Raw genomic sequence first — 23,748 nt, 5'->3', positions numbered from 1 at the left:
CTTCTTCTGCGGATCCCTCTTCGCTGCTCCAGGCCCCTCCCTCCTGTCGAGTGTCATCACAGCAAGCAGCTTCCTATGGGGGGCACCCGAGCTGAACTGCACCTTCCTGTGTCCATTTAAACAGGGAGCTGCCATTCAGCCCCACCCCCCTTTCTCCCCTGATTGACTAACTGACTTTGATTGACAGCAGGGGGAAACAATGGCACCACTGCTGTGCCCCAGCCAATCAGGAGGGTGTCTGAGGCACTCGTGGACATTGCTGGATAGAGATTGGGCTCAGGTAAGTATTAGGGGGTGCCGGGGCAGCTGCTATACATACAAGTAGAATGCATTAAGATAAAAAACCTTCTGCCTTTACAACTCCTTTAAATATAGGCACCACATTGGCCTTAGGTAAATTCAGTGGTAACATGCCAGTCATTAAAGAGTGTAACATTTAGAAACAATTGGACAGTAGGGGGGTGCAGTGCTTGAGTTTCTCTATGATACAATTGAGAGACATAGGGTTATTTGTTGGATGCCCATTCTCGACTACCTCTGGCTTTCCCTTGTCCCCCCTCCCCAACCCCATGCTGGATTTCTGTTACTCTGGTATGTTTTTTGAGCCTTACCACTTATCTCATTATTGCTCTTTATTCTTAGCTGGATCTTTATTGATGCTGTTATGTCTGCTGGACTATGTATGTTTTAATCTAGTCCTTGTGTTTTACCCTTGCATTGTACCATTGAGGACCCTTGGATGTACGCCATCTGGTCCAGGTCCGTCTACATTTTTCTGGACCAGATCAATTTGGAGCCTTGTGGATCATTTGGGGCTGTGTTAATACTATTCCATTAAGGACTTGAGATTCTCTATTTTCTTTTCTATACACAGAGCTGAAGAAGGTGTCTTCTCTATGTCCCAGTAACCATCTCAAAATTTTCTAGTAGAGGGCCGACATACTCAGACCAGGCCTTTTTTTATGTAAATATATGTGAAAAATTTTTGTGCGTTTATCCTACTCTCATTTGCAACCTGGCGTTGGTTTTTTAGTTTTTGCAGCCTTCTTTACCTTTTTAAATATTCTGTTATATTCTTTGTAACTTTTAAATGAGGACAGTGACCTTCATTTTAATATTTTTTAAATACGTTTTTTTCTAATTGTTTATAGCAATTTTATTTTTGGTCCTGAGCCACACTGGGTTATTTTTTAGCCTTTTATTATTGCCCATCAGAATATATTTTGCAGTGTGTTTGCATACAGTCAGTTTGAAGAATTCCCATTTTGGTTCTGTGTTCTTTAATGACAACATTCCCTCTCAGTCTAAATCTTTGAGAGCAGCCCTCAGCCTTGGAAGATTTTTACACCAGCAGACTGATCTGTTCCGCCTGTCCGCTTTTCAGGCCGACCCAAATGGACCACCAATTGTTTTCTATGGAGCAGCACGTGTGTCAACTGACACCCACTGGCACCCGATCCAGTCCGCTAAAAACAGATGGATGAGAATCTGTTCCTATATGAAGCATTTCTCCTGTCTTTATACATGTTCAGCAAAGAAAGCACTTACAGGGTGGTGCAAGAACCAGCTTCTTTCAAATTAAACAAAAAAATATAGGAAAAAGAAATATAAAAGAGAGAATACTTAAAACCCAGCCTGGTCCCCAACCCATTTATGTCCTTGTTGGCAGACTAGGTGGAAGATTATATATAGCATATCCATGAATCCCAGAGTTTCTCAAACTGTGCAGAAATTCTAATCCTCCTCATCAATCTCAGAGTCCCAGTCTGCCTCCCAGGCAAGTCTGTGGGGCAGTTTGGCAGAGATCGCTGAGAATGCTACCCCTCCGAATCATAGCTACCCCTCAGAATAATAAACCGCATGCAACTTTTCTCTGTTCTTTATGATGTTGGTTTTTCCTTTTTTCACCATATGGAGAGATATAGAATTTGGTTTAGACAGAACATTTCATAGGGAGGCAATTGAATCTGTTCTAAAGTATGAGTAAAGTTATTGCGTACATTGGTTAGAGGCGAGTTGATGAAATGGCTTCCCTTGCGGCTCTGGTCCGAGTACCCCTGAATGTGGTGACAGAGGTACAAAGCTCAAAGAAGCCTGGGTGCTGATAGCTTGATAGCAGGTGACTGCCACTGTCAGGCACATCGCCAAGGTGAGCCGGGATCATACACCATAAGACCATAAGACAACAGAGTGGTCAGGAGGCAGGCCAGGGTCGGTATCGGGGAAGCAGGCAGAGCAAGGTCCAGTAGCAAGCCAAAGTCAGCATCAGGAAATCAGGTAGAGAATAGTCAGAGGCAAACCGAGATCAAAATCCACAGAGCGAGGTTGGGAGAAAGTTAAAAATATTGTTTTTTTTTTTTTTTTCAGAATTGTTCTTGATTATAGCACAAAAAATAAAGACCGCAGAGGTGATCAAATATCACCAAAAGAAAGCTCTATTTGTAGGAAAAAAGGACATCAATTTAATTTGGGTACAGTGTTGCACGAACACGCATTTGTCTGTTAAGTAATGCAGTGCCGTATCGCAAAAATAAGAACCTTCCGGTCCTTAAAGCGGAGTTCCGCCTCCCCCTCCACCCCCTCCAAAAATTAAAAGTCAACAGCTACACATACTGTAGCTGCTGACTTTTAATAATAGGACACTTACCTGTCCTGGAGTCCAGCAATGTCGCTACCGCAGCTTTCCATCGGCTGTCGGGTGCTGCCGTCGCCATTGCCGGTGAGGGAACGGCTTCACGGGTGGGTTCCTACTGCACATAAGCGAAACACGCTGCTTATTACTATTGGGTCTGCAGCGAATGAGGGAGGAGGGGGCCGAACTTCCAAGGGACAGTGCTGCGGTACCCGTTGCCCCCTCCCCCCTGAAAGGTGCCAAATGTGGCACCGGAGGGGGGGGGAGGAAACAAAAGAGCGGAAGTTCCACTTTTGGGTGGAACTCCGCTTTAAGTGGTTAAGCTAAAAAAAACTTAACTTTTTTTAGGTTTTTTCCCTCTCTGTTAGGTTCCTTTCCAGCATCAGCACTCTAGACACAAGAGATTTCATGATTAAAATGTATCCATAGTGTAGCACTGTCCCCGCAGGGCCTGCTGAATAGTGACTTGACGGGCTCCCCTGATTACCAACACAGATATAGTCAATGAATCCCTCCTTGCTCCTGATGGCTCGTCACACAAATAATCAGTCTAGGGGTGTTGGTTTTTTGGTGTTTATTTGGAATTGGGATAGGAGAAGGGAATAGTGGGATACTCCAGCTGAACTATTCACATTGGTTGAGGACTTCTATCTTTAGGACTTCTATGTCAATTGAAAACAGCTAGGCTGCCTAATCCACACTGCCACAAGTGTAGAAAGGGGTTAAGTCTCTTGCTCTCTTTACTCTCTGACAAGACTACTTAGTGAATGATAACTTATCTTCAGGACACTCTCACTAGCATCCTCTTTCAACTGAAACTCGTCCACTGACTATCCTAGGAACAGGGGTGGCCCCCTCAGGTCAGGCCCCTTGACACGAGATTCTGTACTCACTGTACTTCAGAGACAGATCCTCCAGTGTCTCCCCTCCCAATCAGCTCCTACAGTATCCCAACATGCACCAAGGCACTTTCCCTCTGCCAACCATCAGGACTGTATCAAAAGCCCATGCACCCATTCGTCAGGTTTCCTTCCACTGTCCAATATGCTTCCCTAATGAGAAGACCTCACTAACAGATCCTGCTCTCTGGTAGGCAGAAAACAATATAGATTTACCTGCAGCTCTTCTGGTAAGCAGACAGAGCACAAACTATACTTTCTCACTAGCACCTACCTAGGAGGGTGCTACAATAGCTTTTGGAGGCATGGCAGAATTCAACAGGAGGTTTTAGGGTTACAAACCCAACTAATTTATGAAAAGAGACGTTAATGGAAAGGTAGAGCAGGATGAATGTGGTCAGGAGAGGGAGAGATAAAAAAGAGGGTAAAGGAAATTCATTAAGGGAAGAGGGATAAAGAAAGGAAAGGAGATAAGAAGTAAGGCAGCTAAGCAAAAGACAAGGTACTGAAGAAAGAATAAGAGGTTATTTAGTAGAGACTCAATAAGTGGATAGACTGATATGTTCTATGTGTGCTTTATTTATTCATTTAGATAAATAGATGTGTGTGGAGAGCAAAACAAAGGCAATCATCTCCTATATTAGGGTAACGGGTTGAAATATAAATCTAGATTTAACCTAACTAAAACCAGGTAAGAACAAGAACAAAATTTTAGGGTATGGCATTTTAAACTATCTGGTAAGTAAACTCATAAAGCACAAATATGCAGAACTTACCAAAACAAAATAAAAGCATGTCCAGTCCTCCGGTCTATGAGAAATCCCGAAGACTGATGGCATCCCCATTCAGTGGGATAGCAATTTTCTAAGAACAAAAGATCTTCCAGAGCAGGCAATATTAGATTGTAACAATAATAAAGATGGGAGTATCTGCGCTCAGACTCAAATTGTAAAAAAATAGGCAATAAAAAGGTAAGGCAGCCAGCTAAATAGGCAGATTACACACCAAATAACAGATTAAAATAAAAAAAACAGCGCCAAACATGGAAATATAAATTTGCCATAATGAATTAAAAAAAAAAAAAAAAAGGAAAAATAGTCTTTGGAAGAAGTAGATTGAAACTAATGTCCTCCAATCACCAGTGTACAGAAGTGGGACAGGATGTTCAAAGCCACCACGTGATGATTCAAGCAAGCTGCTTACCAAATGCTCTGACCCTCCTTTCACAGAGCGTTCAGAAATAACAAAGGTAACACTTAGAAGAAACAATAATGATGGGACCTTCCTTTTCCTTCACATAGACATCAGCAGAAAAACTGAACCTCTCTGGGCAGAGGGGTCAGAAACAGCAGGGCTGGCAATAAGGCATACAGGCAACCGTAAACCTCCTCCTCTTAAATAGCAAACGCTACCTCAAGAAGAAAGGGGGAAAAACAAATGGTGCAGTATGTCCAATAAAATTAATTTTATTTAAAAGAGCAACACTCACATGAATAGTAGCAACAAAGGCATATACGCAGAGTAAAAAGCTACGGTGCAGGAAGCGTGCTAGTTATCCGAATGCCCGACTGATGGGTCCAACTTACGCGTATCGTCATAGATTGACATCATCAGAGGCGTGGCCATCGGATGAGAGCACACAAATAAGAGGAATACAGACCGGATGTGACATATCAGGAAGTAAATGTCAACATCCGCGTTCCACTCACAGGAAGCCAGACTCAATGGAAACCGGATATACTTGCATAACTATGTGCCATATCCTCCTGCATTAAAGAGCCATGGGTCCCACTTCCGGAACTACAAATACAAAATGATCTGCATGATTAAATACAAGACAATCATAAATCAATAATAATAATATACAAATTCCTATAATGTGCAAAGAATATAAATATAAAAAATATACAAAAAGGTATATTCCAAAGTAACCCTCCGCCGAGGTGAAGAGCACAGATATAAGTAATGCTCACACCAAATAATGTAAAAATAAATATAAAAAATATGAATAAAATAATAATCTAACAGCAAGAATATCACCAGACAGAAAAAAACAATTTGCATCAACTAAAAGAGGCATGAATGGGATCGCAACTGCCACAACCAATCAACTATTATTGATATGACAGTTAACGTCCCATTCAATGTTCATTCCCCACAGAGTGTAAGTCTTCATATCATAGATCCAGCAGGTCTCTAATTTAGAGATCTCCCACCGGACATGACTGCCTCTCCAGTGGGGAATGGACTTGTCAATACCCCATACCTTAGTGCCAGCAGGGTTTTTGTTATGGCAACTAGCGTAGTGCTTAGACACGCTATACCCCAGAAAGCCTTTTCTGATATTTTTAAAATGTTAATTTACCCTGATGGTCAAGGTCCTAATGGTGCGGCCTATATACTATAGGCCGCAAGGACATTGTAGAAGGTAAATGACATTAGTGGAGGAGCAGGCAATAAAGGATTTGATTTTATAGTTCTTAGAGGTAGCCGTAGACTGAACTTCACAAAACTTTCTGCCAGATAAAGCGTTCACCTGGCATACTACACATCTCCTACATGGGAAGAATCCCATAAAATTATGAAAAAAAGATACTCTATTGGGCTGATCCACGACATTCGGGGCTATATACAACCGTAAAGGTTGAACACCCCTAAAGATGACCTGTGGAGTAACAGGTAGTAATAGATTGTACTTTTCTGTTAGCCAAATATTTCAGACTGTATAACTGGCAAGGTTTGGATAGGTCATTGGTTATTACTGCAGCCAGCAACATTGGTCTTTATAAATTAGTCCACTATCATGTATGTGGTGATCATGCAGGAATTCCCTATTCCACTGAAGAAAGTTATTGGTTCAAAGTAAAACTTCTATGGGGCAGTTGAGGATTCACACAGGGTCATCTGTATGCAGGGTGGGCGCTGACGCTAGGCAAACTAGGCAGCCGCCTAAGGTGCACTGCTGCCTAGGGCACAGCCATGACCGCTGGTTTACCTACTAGCCTGGCCGAGCAACACGAGGGGCTGAAGGCTGCCACCCTACACTAGGCTGGGGTGCTGACTGACTCTCTGCTGGCCAATCCAGAGAAAGCAACTGCCGTGGCAGATGCTTGCCACGGGGGCTGCAGAGGGGGTCAGCAGTTTGGCGTGTGAGGAGGGCGAGGACGCCCCGGGAGTCTGAGGACAGCCGATCTGTTGGGGGGAGGAGGCAGCACAGCAAGAGGAATCCTTACATCCTCTGTGCTTAACTTAGCTCCTCCTTCCAGGTCCGCCTAAACTGCTCCTACCGTGTAAGGTAAGAGAGACTTCCTGCCCTGGGATTTCCCCCTCTATGCAGCATGCATGCAGCAATAACCAGATCATATTGTTGTCTGTTGCCGAATACACAGTGCCCAGTGCCTGAGCCAATGTGTGTTCAGGTTTTCTTCTGTCACACTGCCCCTCCATCTGTCACACTGCCCCTCCACCTGTCACACTGCCCCCTACCTGTTACACTGCTTCCTACCTGTCACACTGCTCCTCCACCTGTCACACTGCCTCTCCACCTGTCACACTGCCTCTCCACCTGTCACACTGCCCCCATCTGTCACACTGCCCCCTACCTGTTACACTGCTCCCTACCTGTCACACTGCCCCCACCTGTCACACTGCCCCTCCACCTGTCACACTGCCCCTCCACCTGTCACATTACTTCCACTTGTCACACTGCCCCCCACCTGTCACACTGGCCCCCTGACACACTGCCCCACCTAACACACTGCCCTCATCTGACACCCTGACCACTCTGCCCCCACCTGTCACACTACTCCCACCTGTCACACTGCCCTCCCGTCACACTGCCCCCCTGTCACACTCCCCCCATCTGACACACTGCCTCCACCTATCACACTGCCCCCACCTGTCACACTGGCCCCCCTACCTGTCACACTGTCCTGCACCTCTCACACTCCCCTCCACCTGTCACACTGCCCCCCACCTGACACACTGCCCCACCTGTTACACTGTCCCCCACCTGTCACACTGCCCCCACCTATCACACTGTCCCCCAGCTGTCACACTGTCCCCCACCTGACATATTGCCCCCCACCTGTCACACTGGCCCCTACCTTTCACACTACCCCCACCTGTCTCACTGCCCCCCCCCACCTGTCAAACTATCCCCACCTGACACACTGCCTCCACCTATCACACTCCCCTCCACCTGTCATGCTGCCCCCCACCTGACACACTGCCCCCACCTGTCACACTGTTCTGACTACAGAGAATCTAACTCTTCAGACCAAAAAATTCCTATGAACATATTTGAATACCATAGTTTTTTTGCCAGTTTGCAGGTATACACAATTTTGAAGGTTGACATATTTGGTATCTATTTACTTGACACAACCTCTTATTTTATATTCTACTAAAAACATTAGGGAATACTATATATTATCTTTTTGTGCAAAAAAAATTATTTGAGTGTATTTTATACTGAAAACACAGATTTAATAAATGTGTGAAATGCGTGCATAAAAAACTGCAAGAAAGTTTTATGCTATAGGGTCTCTGCTTACAGAAAATATATAATGTTTTGGGTTTTAGGTGCATTTTCATCTACAAAATGTGCACTAAAATGTGTGTGTGTGTGCAAAATGAGAAAAATGGTTCTGCCAGCAAAAGGTTTAAAGTTGAACTATGGGCAACAAAACAAACATAAAAGATGCTGTTGGTCACTAGCATGAACATTAGCATTTTTGTTTTTCATAGTCCCACCTGTAACATAATTTTTATACCAGTTGGTACCAGAAGATTGCTTTTTAACTTCCTTTACCAGGGTAACAACACTGTTCATTCTGCGCTGAAATCATGCTGTGGCCTTGTCACCTTGTGGACAACATAGTCCTAAATTGATATGTAGTTTTAGATATACTTCAAGTAAAAGACAAACATGTTGAAACCTAACTCCAGGAAACACTTTTCAAAAAGTGACAGCAACAGTTTTTTTTTTTTTAAAAAGGTTTTGTGAAACCTTACTTTGCAAAACAACTCATTCAGTTTAAAACAGAAATAAAAGGCAAAACATTTGTATATATATATATATATATATATATATATATATATATATACGCACACAGTGCTTTGAAAAAGTATTTATACCCCTTGAAATTTTATTTTATTGGGATTTTATTTGATAGACCAACACAAAGTAGCACATAATTGTGAAGTGGAAGGAAAATAATTAATAGTTTACCAATTTCTTTTACAAATAAATATCTAAAAAATGTGGTGTGCATTTGTATTCACCCCCTTTACTCTGATACCCCTAACTGAAATCTAGTGGAACCAATTGGCTTCAGAACTTTTTAGTAAATAGAGTTCACCTGTGTGTAATTTAATCTCAGTATAAAAACAGCTGTTCTGTGAAGCCCTTATAGGTTTGTTAGAGAACCTTAATGAACTAACAGCATCATGAAGGCCAAGGAACACACCAGACAGGTCAGGAATAAAGTTGTGGAGAAGTTTAAAGCAGGGCTAGGTTATAAAAATATATCCTAAGCTGTGAACATCTCACAGAGCACTGTTCAATCCATCTGAAAATAGAAGGAGTATGGCAAAACTGCAAACCTACCAAGACATGGCTGTCCACCTAAACTGATAGCCTGGGCAACATTAATCAGAGAAGCAGCCAAGAGGCCCATGGTAACTCTGGAGGAGCTGCAGATCCACACCTCAGGTTAGGGAATCTGTCCATAGGGCAACTATTGGCTATTGAGTGGCAAGAAGAAAGTCATTGTTGAAGGCTGGTCAGAGTTGATGGGAAGATGAATGGAGCCAAATACAGGGCAATCTTAGAAGAAACCTGTTAGAGTCTGAAAAGACTTGAGACTAGGGTGGAGGTTCACCTTCCAGCAGGACAATGACCGTAAACATACAACCAGAGCTACAATGGAAAGGTTTAGATCAAAGCATATTCATGTGTTAGACTGGCCCAGTCAAAGTCCAGACCTAAATCCAATTGAGAATATGTGGCAAGACTTGAAAAGTGCTGTTTACCGACGCTTATTTATATATGTGTATATTTTTATATATATATCTTTTCTTCTTTTTTTTTTTCTCTTTTATTTAATTAATGATCACATAATCTCTGCCTTTAGCATCTGCAGGGATTTGGAGAGGTGGAGGAAGCAGCAATACACTGATCTTTCCAGTGAATGGCTTTGCAGGAAGGGCATGTCAGCACAAGTTGAATGAGACCTGGTGATCGGCTTTAAAGAAAAAAACATTTATTGTTACCCCCCATTTAATTCTTCTAAGCCCCCCCCCCCCTTAGGCAGGCCATACACTGTTCAAATCTAGGCCAGTTCAGCAAGAACCAGCCAAAATTCAAACCTTGTATGGGCGGGCGGAATGTACCAAGTTGATCAATCAATCAACTTGGGTACAACCTGCATTGCAGGTTTTATCTGCGATTACCGCTAGTGGTAGCTGAGAGAAGATAATGGCCTGGCAGGAGGGATTCCCGCATCAACACTGTCTGTGTTGATGGGGGAATCAAGGTAATTTCTTTCCTGCAGTGTATAAAGAAAAAGTGCGCTGGATAAAGTAAGTGAAAAAAGCAGCAACCTTAGAGCCAATAGGTGATATGAAATGAAAAAGGAAAATCAGGTGCGCTAAATTCACATGTGTCACACATCAAAACTTGGGTGTGTCACTATAATAAGTAACCAACCAACCTCTGCAGTGTGTACCTTGGTTGATGTGCACTAAGAGGGTATATGGTATTACCAGAAACCCTGGTGCTGACAAATAAAAGGTGATGGATGAAGTAATGATTTTCAATGTGATAATAACAACATAATCAAATGGTGCTTCACAAATATTGCAAAATAAAGTCCAAAACTTCAGTGTGAACCACCTAAAGTGTATATACACCCCTGGGGGGTACACAAGTCCCAAAATCCCACACAAATAATACAGTCCACAAACGTGTATTGGATAAAACTGTGAGGGTGCAATGGTTCCACCACCTGGATGGGGATTGGCCTCTTACCATAAGAAAGAGGTCAAGGGCGAATAATTAACCCAGTAGTGTCCTAGGGGTCCCGGGGGTCACCTTGGGATGTGCAGACAAAATTAGCCTCTTACCAGATCGCTCAAAGTATGGGCAAGTTGTCTCACTTTTCGTATTAGGTCCCAATCCCGGTCCTCTATCTTCCTGGGGGTTCTCTCTATTATCCCGGATGGAGGCTTCAGCTTGTGGCTCATGAAAATAAATTAGTAGACGACTATTGAGTGGAAACGCGTCAGAGAGGAGCGCCGCGCCGTCATCGTTGGTTGCCGGACCGCACTGCAGGTGGTCTCGGCCTCTATTATTGGAATTGGTTCTTTTTGTGATTTGAGATGACCGTCTAAATGTAAGTGCATCTACTTTTGTTAATAAAACCACCCAAGGTACTGCACTATGGTCTAATTTATTTTCATGAGCCACAAGCTGAAGCCTCCATCCGGGATAATAGAGAGAACCCCCAGGAAGATAGAGGACCGGGATTGGGACCTAATACGAAAAGTGAGACAACTTGCCCATACTTTGAGCGATCTGGTAAGAGGCTAATTTTGTCTGCACATCCCAAGGTGACCCCCGGGACCCCTAGGAAACTACTGGGTTAATTATCCGCCCTTGACCTCTTTCTTATGGTAAGAGGCCAATCCCCATCCAGGTGGTGGAACCATTGCACCCTCACAGTTTTATCCAATACACGTTTGTGGACTGTATTATTTGTGTGGGATTTTGGGACTTGTGTACCCCCCAGGGGTGTATATACACTTTAGGTGGTTCACACTGAAGTTTTGGACTTTATTTTGCAATATTTGTGAAGCACCATTTGATTATGTTGTTATTATCACATTGGAAATCATTACTTCATCCATCACCTTTTATTTGTCAGCACCAGGGTTTCTGGTAATACCATATACCTTCTTAGTGCACATCAACCAAGGTACACACTGCAGAGGTTGGTTGGTTACCTATTATAGTGACACACCCAAGTTTTGATGTGTGACACATGTGAATTTAGCGCACCTGATTTTCCTTTTTAATTTCTTTCCTGCAACCTGTGGTTGCAGGAAAGAAATTCTCTCTGTGTATGGCCGGCCTTACTGGGTGGTGTTACAATGTGAATAGAAAAGAAGGTGCGCGAACCTGTGTAAATAAGTATAAAAGCAGCACTGTGATAAATGTGAATAGAAAAAAAATATGTAACATATGAATCAGTTACAAAAGTGCGCTTAATAAAACAAGAGAACAATAACAAAAATGTCCATATAAGTGAAATCAAATGAATCAATCTTTTGAAATAAAGTCTTTTCAGCCAAAGAAAGTATTCCCAAAGTGATGATATAAAAAACCACAAGTGGATGACTGGTGTTGTGAAGTAGGTGAATTAACCTCTTACCAAAAGGCATAGGTGTGCGTAGCCTAATGCATTAGGGTGTGCACACCAAAGCTCAAACACACACTACCGATCACTCACGATGTTCATTCAGAAAGGGAAGGGGCCCGGAAAATTATATATTTACTGGCCCTTTCCCCGCTCATCCTAAAAAATCCCCACAGCAACAGCCGGCTGGAGAGGAGTGGAGGGAAGCCAGAAGGTCTGTGGGGGTAAGGGGAAGAGGAGCCAGGGCAGTAGGGAGAATCTGTGCTGCACAGGGTGATTAGGGTGCACCTGGGCACACCTGGCACACCCTGTGCGCACACCTATGCCAAAAGGTAATCCATAAACGTGACTTTAAACAAAAAATACAATCTTGTGGTGACACCCAGTGATGTGAATGGACTCTTACCACAATTGAGAGAGATTGGCGCATATACTGTGGTACCAGGGAATCCAATTGATCAGCCAAGTAAAGTGGAATCTCAAATGGGACGGATGGATCATCAGCTTCCTAGTAGAGGAGGTCTGGAGGCTTCCAAAGATGGGATTACCAGCAAGGAGACCACAATAAAAGGAAGGGACTGATAGTGCATTACCCACAGGTTTTTTATTCATAAAAAGGTAAAAAAACACTTACAAGATCCAGAGAGGTAAGCAGCAAATACGGTCACGGTCGCCTGCAGTGCGATCCGGGACATGCAGCAGCACAACTGGTTCCCCCGACGCGTTTCCACGAATAAGTTGGCTTCTGGGACTGGAGCTCTTTTTTTACTGGGTGGTGTTGTCTGCACAGTTCAGATACTCACCCACCCAGCAGATCCAGTGTTGTCCCACTGACATACTTCTGTCAACAGACAGCGGATAAACAGGCATTCAGGAAGTGATGCATCACTTCTGAGCTGCCTGTCAGATGTTTCTGAAAAGCAATCCACCAAGGATCGCGGGGTAAACCCCGCCATACATGTCAACAAGGCCTTACCAAGATACAACATTTTTTGCTCTTTGATCCTTTATGATCACTTGGGAACTGCAATATAATTTGCTTTACTATGGATTTTGTTTGTTAGGCTATGTCAGTTGTTGCCGTCTATAATGAACATTGAATCTGTGATCTTATATTCTTTGGGTTAAATAATGTATGTTAACATTAACCTAAAGCTGAACTCAAGGCAGATATAAAAGGCATACATTAATGAATGAATGAATGAATTAATGTGATGTATATATATATATATATATATATATATATATATATATATATATATATGTATATGTAGCACTGCCTCCTAGGGAGCTGCTGAGAATTGCACCTTCTGGATTCCCCTGGGTTACCCTTAGCAACTGATAGCAGACAAATAGCATTTTAAGTCCTTGGCTCAGTCAATAAACAGTCCATATACAGTATATATATATATATATATATATATATATATATATTTTTTTAATGCAGGCAGTGTAGGTATGTAAATTTGACTTGCTATCAGCCTCTTGCAGTCTACTGTGCAGTCTGTATAGCGGAATTAAGACAAGGGGAGGCAGAACAGGAAGCTAATGAGGTGTTCTGCAGTGCAGAGAGCAATGCTGACCGGAGAGAGCAGAGAGATAGAGAAACTAGCTCATTAGTGTGCTGCTTCTCCTTTCACTGTCCAGTCAATGGGTCAGGGTTAGAAGAAGATCTGTATGTCAAAGTGAGACTGCAGGAGATAGATCAAGTCCTTTATTCTGCTAGATAGAGCTGCCTAGTGTGGCAGAACTGTGTACATCTAAGGACTAAATGGACAGAAATACAAATTAAAAAAAAAAAAAGAACACTCTCATACACTGTATATATATATATATATATATATATATATATATATATATATATATATATATATATATATATACCTGGCAAAAAAAAAGTCACCACCTGGAATTAACTAAACTAACTAAACTAAGCATGCAGTAATTATCCTATTGGATGTTACTGAATGTGCCCAAAGAATGAGGTCAGCTGACTACCTGAATATACTGAATGGCCAGGTTATTCCATCAATGGATTTTTTCTTCCCTGATGGCCCGGGCATATTCCAAGATGACAATGCCAGGATTCATCTTTCTCAAATTGTGAAAGAGTGGTTCATGGCGCATGAGACATCATTGTCACACATGGATTCTCCACCACAGAGTCCAGAATTTAACCCCATTGAGAATCTTTGGGATGTGCTGGAGAAGGCTTTGTGCAGTGGTCTGACTCTCCCATCATCAATACAAGATCTTGGTGAAAAATGAATGCAACACTTGACGGAAATAAATATTGTGATATTGCAGAAGCCTATCGAAACAATGCCACAGTGAATGCGTGCCGTAATCAAAGCAAACTAAATATTAGAGTGTGTGATCTTTTTTGTGGCGACTTTTTTTGCCAGGCAGTGTATTTAATCTGCATATTTTAACAGTTTGCCTGGAATTCAGGTTTAATAAGGGTATCGACATTGTATTTCTAGCATCTGTATTAACTGAATTAACCATTTCATGTCTGTGTCTGCAGCTCATATCCAGGCTTGTCGTGCTTTGATGATCATCGCTCTCATCCTTGGCCTCCTCGCTTGTCTAATCTCCTTGTTTGGACTGAAGTGCACCAAATTTGGTAGCAAAGATGAATACACCAAGGGAAAGATAGCTCTGTCTGGAGGACTGATTTTCATTGTAGCAGGTACCTGACTTTATAACTCAAACATATTGCAATACACATTGAAATAAGTAATTTTTTTCCTGTGCAGTCAAGGGGTATATTGAAATAACAATTTTTTTTTTTTTTAGAACTTTTTTTTTGTCATTTTATAGAATCAACAAATGTTCTATGAAGTAGTATCCCCATTTTGATATGATCCACTCTGTTACAAATAAATGAGATCAGGGAAAAGTTTCCCTGGTAAAATCCTGTGACAAAACATGTCTTTTCAATTTTTAAGGCTGAGAAACATGTAACTGGTGAGTGGTATAGGGCATAGGATACTCCGACCATGCTAGGTCCAAAGAAGAGGACACCAAACTTATTATCCTGTAATTACATTTCTTAACCTCTGAGACTAAAGGGCTGCAGGGAATGGCCAAATCAGGGACACTATACAGGCCCTTATATCCCTAAAGCACCAAGCGCCACCCGGATCAGCAGTCTTTTACTCAAAAGGCCAGGGAAAAGCTGCCCAGATTTTCCATCCTATTGCCTTCTAGTGAAGTATTAGTAGACTGGATCCTCAAGGGTGAAGTCTCAGGGGTGTCTCTGCAGTTGTAGATAAGGACCCCCCAGCTCTACCATAACTGGGACCCTGATGAGCATCAATATAGATCAGCATCCAAGCCTGAAGAGATGGCAGCTTCCCCAGCAGGTGAATCTCCATGGCTATGTGTGTAGGGCAGTAGGCCTAAATCAGGTCTCTGTGCCCAGCAGCATTGGCTATCCAGCAAAAACCCCTTAGATCTCTGCCTGAGCAAGAGAGCAAGCACATGGCCTCCCCAAATATTTATACCCTCCCTTATCATGCCCCAGTGGTCTGAACCTCGTGCTGGGATAGCTGGGGAAAATATGAATATTCATAACTCAAGCTGGCAGGGAAACCTCATACTATAGCCAGTGGTGCTACTGACACCTACTGACAATGGTAAGAAACCACAATCTCACTGAGTTTAGGGAGAAACCAAATGCACAATTATGCAAATAAAAAACTGTCTGACTTCCACCCAGCTAAAAACGAAATTCTCTTATCACTTAGCAATCTATCTAGGAGGGTGATACACACGCTATGTGGTATGTTTTTGTTTACCTTGAATGAGAGTGGAGCAGATTGGTGCCTACGGAATCTGCACCCCAGGTAGGAGAAAAAAAGCTGTATATGACCTCTATAGTATACAGATCATTCTTTTAAGGTGAGAGCACATCTACACTTGTGGTGGAGTAGGAGCGGAGTGAATCACTTCAGATACTGCACAGAGTGAATGGAAGATCTGAGACATCTGGGGTTTATTTATTTTTTGGATTATAATGATTTATGTTAACACATAGAATCAAACATTCTTTGGATACCAGTATTGGATTTGGACATGTGCGTTTCATTTTGTTACGAATCAAAATTCGGCCCGAAATATGCGTGATTTGGAGTTTCGGATGTTGTTAGAGAGTTTTTTTTTTTTTTTGGGAGGGTGCATGTGATCGGCACAGGGCTAAACAGCACTGTACAGACAGAAAGTCAGGGGTCATGCAGCCTCATAGGACAGTCAGAGGAGAATGAAAACTCCTCTTACAAGCTTTAATCAGTGCTCGGCCAGACACTGATAGAAGTCATAAGACTGCAGTTTATATTTACTAAAATAATTGCATTTCCATGTTCTTTGTACTGTGGGAGATATAGTGAATGCAGGGTTTAGTAACACTTTAACACATTAAAATGAATATAGCCAATCTTCTGAAATAACGAAAAAATAACAGAACTACCGAAAATACAAATCAATTTGGATCAACAAATATATACTCTCTGGAATTGATAAATACAGCGAAACAAAATTATTTAATAATGAATGAAAAAGGAACAAAACCATTTTTTTCCATTGTGCATATCTCTAATTAAATTTGATTTTTTGTTCTTGCACAACACATTTTATTTATGGAGTATTTTTTTTTAATGAGAGTAGTGCTGAACTGGTATTTTTTATTATTGATTTTTATTGTGTCAAGTACATGTTAGTGTTAGCTGACTACTGGTGTTTGCGTATAGAGGTTATATATTGAGGTAGCAGCCCAGGAGTTTTATACTGTAAAATACGCTTTCATTTTATAACATCAGCATTGTAACAATAATATAAGTAGTAGCTACAGTATATTTGACCAAGCTTATCCAATATAAGCTTAGTTAGAAAATTCTCCTTTCATTTTATAATTGCTTCCTCTTTGCTGGCCTTCTATTCCCACAATCTCTGGGATTCACTGCATATTTTATGGCTTCTCCTCTGCTTGTTCCTCTGGTTCACTTTCCATTTCTAAAGACTACATATTCCACAGCGCCTGTACTGACTGTGTCTATTGTAATTCAGATACAATGTGTGACACAAGCTGTGCGTATTTACAGGGCATAGTAATTACATGTCACTGCTTACAAGGAAATTAAATGTGAGGAAATCTTCACAAAGTTAGTTTTTAAACATCAAGATTGTTCAGATGATAGAAATTATTTAAAAACCATGTGGAATCTATTATGAGTGTAAATATATGATTTTAAATAACTTTAGATACATTTTAAAAAATAACACTACCTAACCTAGCCTGAGTTTTTTTTAAAAGGTTCACGGCTTGGCCCAACTCCATCATCACCCCTTCCCAACTCCAAATGCTTATTGCTGTCTGGAAACTCAACAGGAATCCATTTAAAGGCACAGAATGTAGAAATTAGAAATGTATATATATATATATATATATATATATATATATATATTTACACTATATTACCAAAAGTATCAGGACGCCTGTCTTTCAATGCACATGAGCTTTAACCGGTTGCCGACTGCGCACAGTATATTTACTGCGGCAGTCAGCCCCGGGCAGGCAGAGTGACGTAGGTCTACGTCGCTAGCCTGTCACCGGGTTTTGAGCCAATAGCGGGCGAGCGCGCGCCCGCCTCGTTCACAGAGGAGTCCGGGCGTGTGACCGGCGGACCCGATGATCGTCGATAGAGCGGGAGAAAGACGGGCGGCTTATGTAAACAAGCCGCCTGTCATTCTCCCCTGTGTAAAAATGGAGATCAGACGGTTCTACTATGTAAAACCGTTGATCTCTGTTTTTACAATAGGAGACCTGTCCCACTACAGTTAGAAACACGCCCCTTAGACACACTTAACCCCTCCCTCTACAATACAGTTAACCCCTTCCCTGCCAGTGTCATTTTTACAGTAACAGTGCATATGTATAGCACTGATTACTGCAGTAATGTCACTGGTACCCCCAAAAGTGTCAAAAATGTCAGTCAAGGGTCCGATCTGTCCGCCGCAATGTCGCAGTACCGCAAAAAAAATCGCAGATCGCCGCCATTACTCGTTAAAAAAGAAAACACCAAAAATGACAAAAATCTTTCCCTTTGTTAGTAAACGCGATAACTTTTGCGCAAACCAATCAAAATACGCTTTTTGCGATTTTTTTTACCAAACATATATGTAGCATAAAACAAATTGGCCGAAAATGTTAAAAACTTTTGATTTTTTACATTTTTTTGGGGGGAATTTCATATAAAAAAAGGGAAAAATATTGTTATTTTTGCAAAATTTACGCTCTTTTTTTGTTTATAGCGCATGATCAAAAAATCGCACAGGTGATCAAATACCACCAAAAGAAAGCTCTGTTTGTGGGAAAAAAAGGACATGAAATTCATTTAGGTACAGCGTCGCACGATCGCGCAATTGTCCGTTAAATTCATGCAGTAAAAAATCGCAAAAAACCCCCTGGTCAGGAAGGGGGTGAAATCTTCCGGGGCTTAAGTGGTTAATGGCATCCCAGTCTTAGTCCGATGGGTTCAATAATGAGTTGGCCTACCCTTTGCCGCTATAACAGCTTCAACTCTTCTGGGAAGGCTGTCCACAAGGTTTAGGAGTGTGTCTATGGGAAAGTTTGATCATTCTTCCAGAAGCACATTTGTGACTCAGGCAATGATGTTAAACGTAAAGGCCTGGCTCACAGTCTCTGCTCTAATTCATCCCAAAGGTGTTATATCGGGTTGAGGTCAGGACTCTCTGCAGGCCAGTCAAGTTCCTCCATCCTAAACTCGCTCATCCCTGTCTTTATTGACCTTGCACTGGATCAAATCATTTGGTGGAGGGGGGGTTTCGGTGTGGGGTTGTTTTTAAGGGGTTGGGCTTGGCCTCTTAGTTCAAGTGAAGGCAACTCTTAAAGCTTCAGCTTACCAAGACATTTTGGACAATTTCATGCTCCTAAATTTGTAGGAACAGTTTGGGGATGGCCCCTTCCTGTTCCAACATGACTGCACACCAGTGCACAAAGCAAGGTCCATAAAGACATGGATGAGCGAGTTTGGGGTGACGGAACCTGACTGGCCTGCACAGAGTCCTGACTTCAACCCGATAGAACCCCTTTAGGATGAATTAGAGCAGAGACCGCGAGCCAGGCTTTCTCACCCACATCAGTGCCTGACCTCACAAATGCGCTTCTGGAAGAATGGTAAAACATTACCATAGACACTCCTAAACCTTGTAAACAGCCTTCCCAGAAGAGTTGAAGCTGTTATAGCTGCAAAGGGTGGGCCAACTCAATATTGAACCCTACGGACTAAGACTGGGATGCCATTAAGTTTCATGTGCGTGTAAAGGCAGGTGCCCCAATACTTTTGACAATATAATGTAAATAACTTATTTGCCTCATTCTATTGCAATCTTTTAAAGGCAGATAACTTCTACATCTGGTCAACCTTTGTAGTCTTTATTCTGTTGCAGAGATTTTTTTTTATAGACCTGACTGTGTCTAACATGAAACACTATCTATCTATCTATCTATCTATCTATCTATCTATCTATCTATCTATCTATCTATCTATCTATCTATCTATCTATCTATCTATCTATCTATCTATCTATCTATCTATCTATCTATCTATCTATCTATCTATCTATCTATCTATCTATCTATCTATCTCTCTATCTATCTATCTATCTATCTATCTATCTATCTATCTATCTATCTATCTATCTATCTATCTATCTATCTATCTATCTATCTATCTATCTATCTATCTATCTATCTATCGTATCTATCTATCTATCTATCTATCTATCTATCTATCTATCTATCTATCTATCTATCTATCTATCTATCTATCTATCTATCTATCTATCTGTCTGTCTGTCTGTCTGTCTGTCTGTCTGTCTGTCTGTCTGTCTGTCTGTCTGTCTGTCTGTCTGTCTGTCTGTCTATCTATCTATCTATCTATCTATCTATCTATCTATCTATCTATCTATCTATCTATCATCTATCTATCTATCTATCTATCTATCTATCTATCTATCTATCTATCTATCTATCTATCTATCTATCTATCTATCTGTCTGTCTGTCTGTCTGTCTGTCTGTCTGTCTATCTATCTATCGTGAGTCTTCAGTAATTCTGTAAAGCAGATACTCTATACTGTACTGGGCCTCTTCTTTACAAGCTTCTTTAGTCAAAGCTTCCTTTGCTCTTCCTGAAAAGATTTAAGATACTTATCATGACCCGCTTTATGTACCCTCAGCTTTTTGTACTATAAAGAAAAGATTTCTTTGAGACGTGCCTAATAGCCTAATAGCCTAGAAATAGCCTGGAGAAATGTCAGACACAGTAAGTAATGGTTGCTTTGAAAGGTTTTACTTATTAAATATTGCTGGAAGCACAAGGTCCTGAAGCTCTTCCGGTAGACTTACTTCAGTAACACCTTCATTCCTCAGGCTGGTGCAGCTACAGGTCTGTGTGGCATTCTGCACTCTGCTTCGCACCCCAGAAGTCCAAATCACAAGTTCCCAACTATTAGTACATGTTACTTGTATAGTTGCTGTAATTTGCTTGAAATAGCTACTTAACTGAAGATCTAAGTTATTGTCTAAAAAACTGCCACAATCTGTAACGTTTAATAGGCATACAAATGGTGTGATATATCACAATTTCTGTGTGCCAGCTGTATTTTGCAATTTCTATTTAAAGAAGAATACAATGTATTTGTTTTCAATAATTATTACAATACTTACTTTAGGGCTCATGCACACTGCGGCTCAAAAAAACTGCTTCTATAGGCATTTGAGCTTTTTTTTTTTGTTTTGCCTTTATACTCACCTCTATGGTATCCTATGTGTCCATGCACACTATAGGCGTTTTCAAAAGTTTGCTAGTAGGGGAGTTTAGAGGCAACAACAAAAACCCCTCCAAAGTTATTTTCTGAAGAGTAGTTTTCTAGTTCTGGTGATCCAGGTGGCAACCAGGGATTCCCTTACTTTGGAGAGAAATTCCTCTCCCTTCTTGTTCTGGCTATGGGACAGGAAGTGAAGGGAAATCTTCCCAATGGGGTACAGATGGTAAAAAAAATGGACAGGATTCCTTACTCTATGCCTAAAAAAGTTTTGTCTTTAGTTCTACTTTAAAAGAAAATAATTTTTAACACTGAACCCTCAGTTTTTTTTGGGGGTTGAGAAGCAAAATGGTTCTGAATGCTATCCTGCAATGCAGCTGCTGCAACGAGCTGCTAACAGACTCTTCGCTCATCCCCTCAAAGTGCTGTTTAATTTAATCTGCTGTTGAGTACAGTATACATGATTCTCTATCTTTAAGCCCTGCTTAAGGGGTATTTTTGAGACCCCCTAAATGCCTTGGCTCCAATTTTTTTTTTTTTTTTGGGATAAATATATACCTGGACAAATCATTCCTGGTGTGGCACTTTAATCTCAGATCCATTCAGACCCAAGTGAAGAAAATTGTGGAGATCTTTAGGTATAGAAATTAGGTATACTTTACATTGTAGCAAAGCATCATTTCTTCAGTGCTGTCACATGAAAATATGTATTAAAATATTTACAAAAAATGTGAGGTGTGTACTCACTTTTGTGAGATACTGTATATATATATATATATATATATATATATATATATATATACATATATATATACAGTATACACACACACACAAAAGCAGTGTGTAAAGATATATATAATTGTAATCTATGGAATGTTTCTCCATTAGATTTAAAGCGGAGTTCCACCCATTTTTAATAGGTTGGAATACATAGATCTTTGTAATCCCCTTTAAAACGGCGTTTACCAATGGAAACTTTTTTTTTTTTTTTTTTTGCTAGTAAATACCTTAATTTCGGCTTTATTCCTCCTCTCCTCACTTCCTGGTCCGATCGGCGATGACGTCATTCGGCGATCCACAGTGTCTGCTGAGATGTATTCTATTCCAGAAATCTCAGTAGTTGTATCTGTACTGAGCCGTGCCTGCCCCGCCTCCGCCCCGCCTCCTCTCATTCAGTTGCATTGTATGAATGTATTAAGGCCGTTCTCTGCCCCGCCTCCACCCCGCCTCCTCTCATTGAGTTGTATTGAGAGGAGGCGGGGCGGAGGCTGGGCAGAGAACAGCCTTAATACATTCATACAATGCAATTCATTGAGAGGAGGCGGGGCAGAGGCGGGGCAGGCACGGCTCAGTACAGATACAGCTACTGAGATTTCTGGAATAGAATACATCCCAGCAGACACTGCGGATCGCCGAATGACGTCATCGCCGATCGGACCAGGAAGTGAGGAGAGGAGGAATAAATCCGAAATTAAGGTATTTACTAGCAAAAAAAAAAAAAAAAAGTTTCCATTGGTAAAAGCCATTTTAAAGGGGATTACAAAGATCTAAAGTTCCAAAAATGGGTGGAACTCCACTTTAAGTGCAACTATTAGTAACAGTATCTCAGCTCCCTATGCATTTATCCTATTTGATGCAGAACTTAATTTAATTAACTGAGGAAATAAAAATACCTTAGAAGGGTTAACACTCTAAATCTTTTTGTATACTGAAGTTTTATACTTTCCTATTTTCTACAAAAAGTTTAGTTGCTCCAAAAAACAAATTTTCTGTTATTGCTGTGGGGAAATCCATTCCTAGGTTTGTGAGAAAAGTATATTAAAGTATACTGTCCATCACTCAGTAGCAGTAGACGGTGCTCCTAGATGTGTGTCTGCTTTTTGTTGAATGCAGGTCTCACAATTTATTATTTTCTGAATCTGGTCTCATGGCTATAAATTGTAGATCACACAAAAAAGGCAATGCAGGAAGGCAGAGGCATTGCTGATGTTTTGCATGATTTTAGATGGTGCACTGCAATCTATGCCAGGTAGACAGATATGAGTAATGTTTAATGAATAAATCTTTTTCATATTGGAAAGAATATGTATTGATATGCGAGCTTCCTGTCAATATTAGTTTCAGAAAATGTTTGTGCTACAAACTGATGTTTTCCAGAAGATTGAAATTGTAAAAGGGGAGGAGCACAGCAAGATTTTGGCATTTGTGTATAACAACTCTGTAGCAAAATATACTTAGCTTAGATTACCAGGGGCAAACATAGCATTGAGCAAAGTGAATTTAATGGAAATTTTAGCATATGATCATAAAATACATATTTAATGTTATTTTTAAAACAGTGATGTTTGATGTGATTTTTACAGTTTAAATGCTTGTTATTGGATCAGTTGTTGATAGTCTTTCATATAAAGATTTGTAGACTTGTAAGAGAATAATTTTCTTTTACATTGCAATTTGTTGTGCAATTAATTTGATCTAAAAGATTGGTGCTAACCCTAAGGTGTTTGCCCTTTTATTTACCACACTCACTCCTTGGCCAGATGTTACTCTTACATCCTACTTGTCATTTTAGTGTATGATTGTACCAGTAATGTTGGCTTAAAAAACAGAAGGCAATTACAATTAACAGAAAAATACAAAGTGTGATAGGTATCCCTGAAAGATGTTCCCTCTAATGACTATTTGATTAAAGAGATGTAAGTAGCACGCCTACTGAAGGATTTCTGAAATAATGTCTACAGAAGCCTTTCTCAAGCTTTTTACCACTGAGGAGCCCTTGAAATATGTTTTAGATCTCAGGGAACTCCTGCTAAAGTTAGTTCTTTTGGGGTCAATGGGAAGAATGCACATTGACCCCTTACATTGGTTATCAGAATGCTACCCTTCCTAAAAGCTAAAAAGATAGTTAGTGTCATGCTGCTTGATCTACCAAGTGCCAGTGAACACAA

General features: G+C 41.0%; 1 protein-coding gene across 1 annotated transcript in view; it reads left to right on the top strand.

Moving 5' to 3' along the window:
* Positions 1 to 23,748, top strand: part of LOC309551575 (claudin-19-like) — an 89,766-nt gene that overhangs the window by 60,413 nt on the left and 5,605 nt on the right. The window contains exon 3 of the mRNA XM_082252211.1: positions 14,479 to 14,643. Within this exon, the coding sequence (XP_082108337.1) occupies positions 14,479 to 14,643 (165 nt within the window). The remainder of the gene's footprint in view (positions 1 to 14,478; positions 14,644 to 23,748) is intronic.

The sequence above is a fragment of the Pelophylax lessonae genome, assembly GCF_965119305.1.
Source record: "Pelophylax lessonae genome assembly, chromosome: 3".
In the NCBI taxonomy this organism is placed as follows: domain Eukaryota; kingdom Metazoa; phylum Chordata; class Amphibia; order Anura; family Ranidae; genus Pelophylax; species Pelophylax lessonae.
This window is presented reverse-complemented; position numbering and strand designations above follow the sequence as displayed.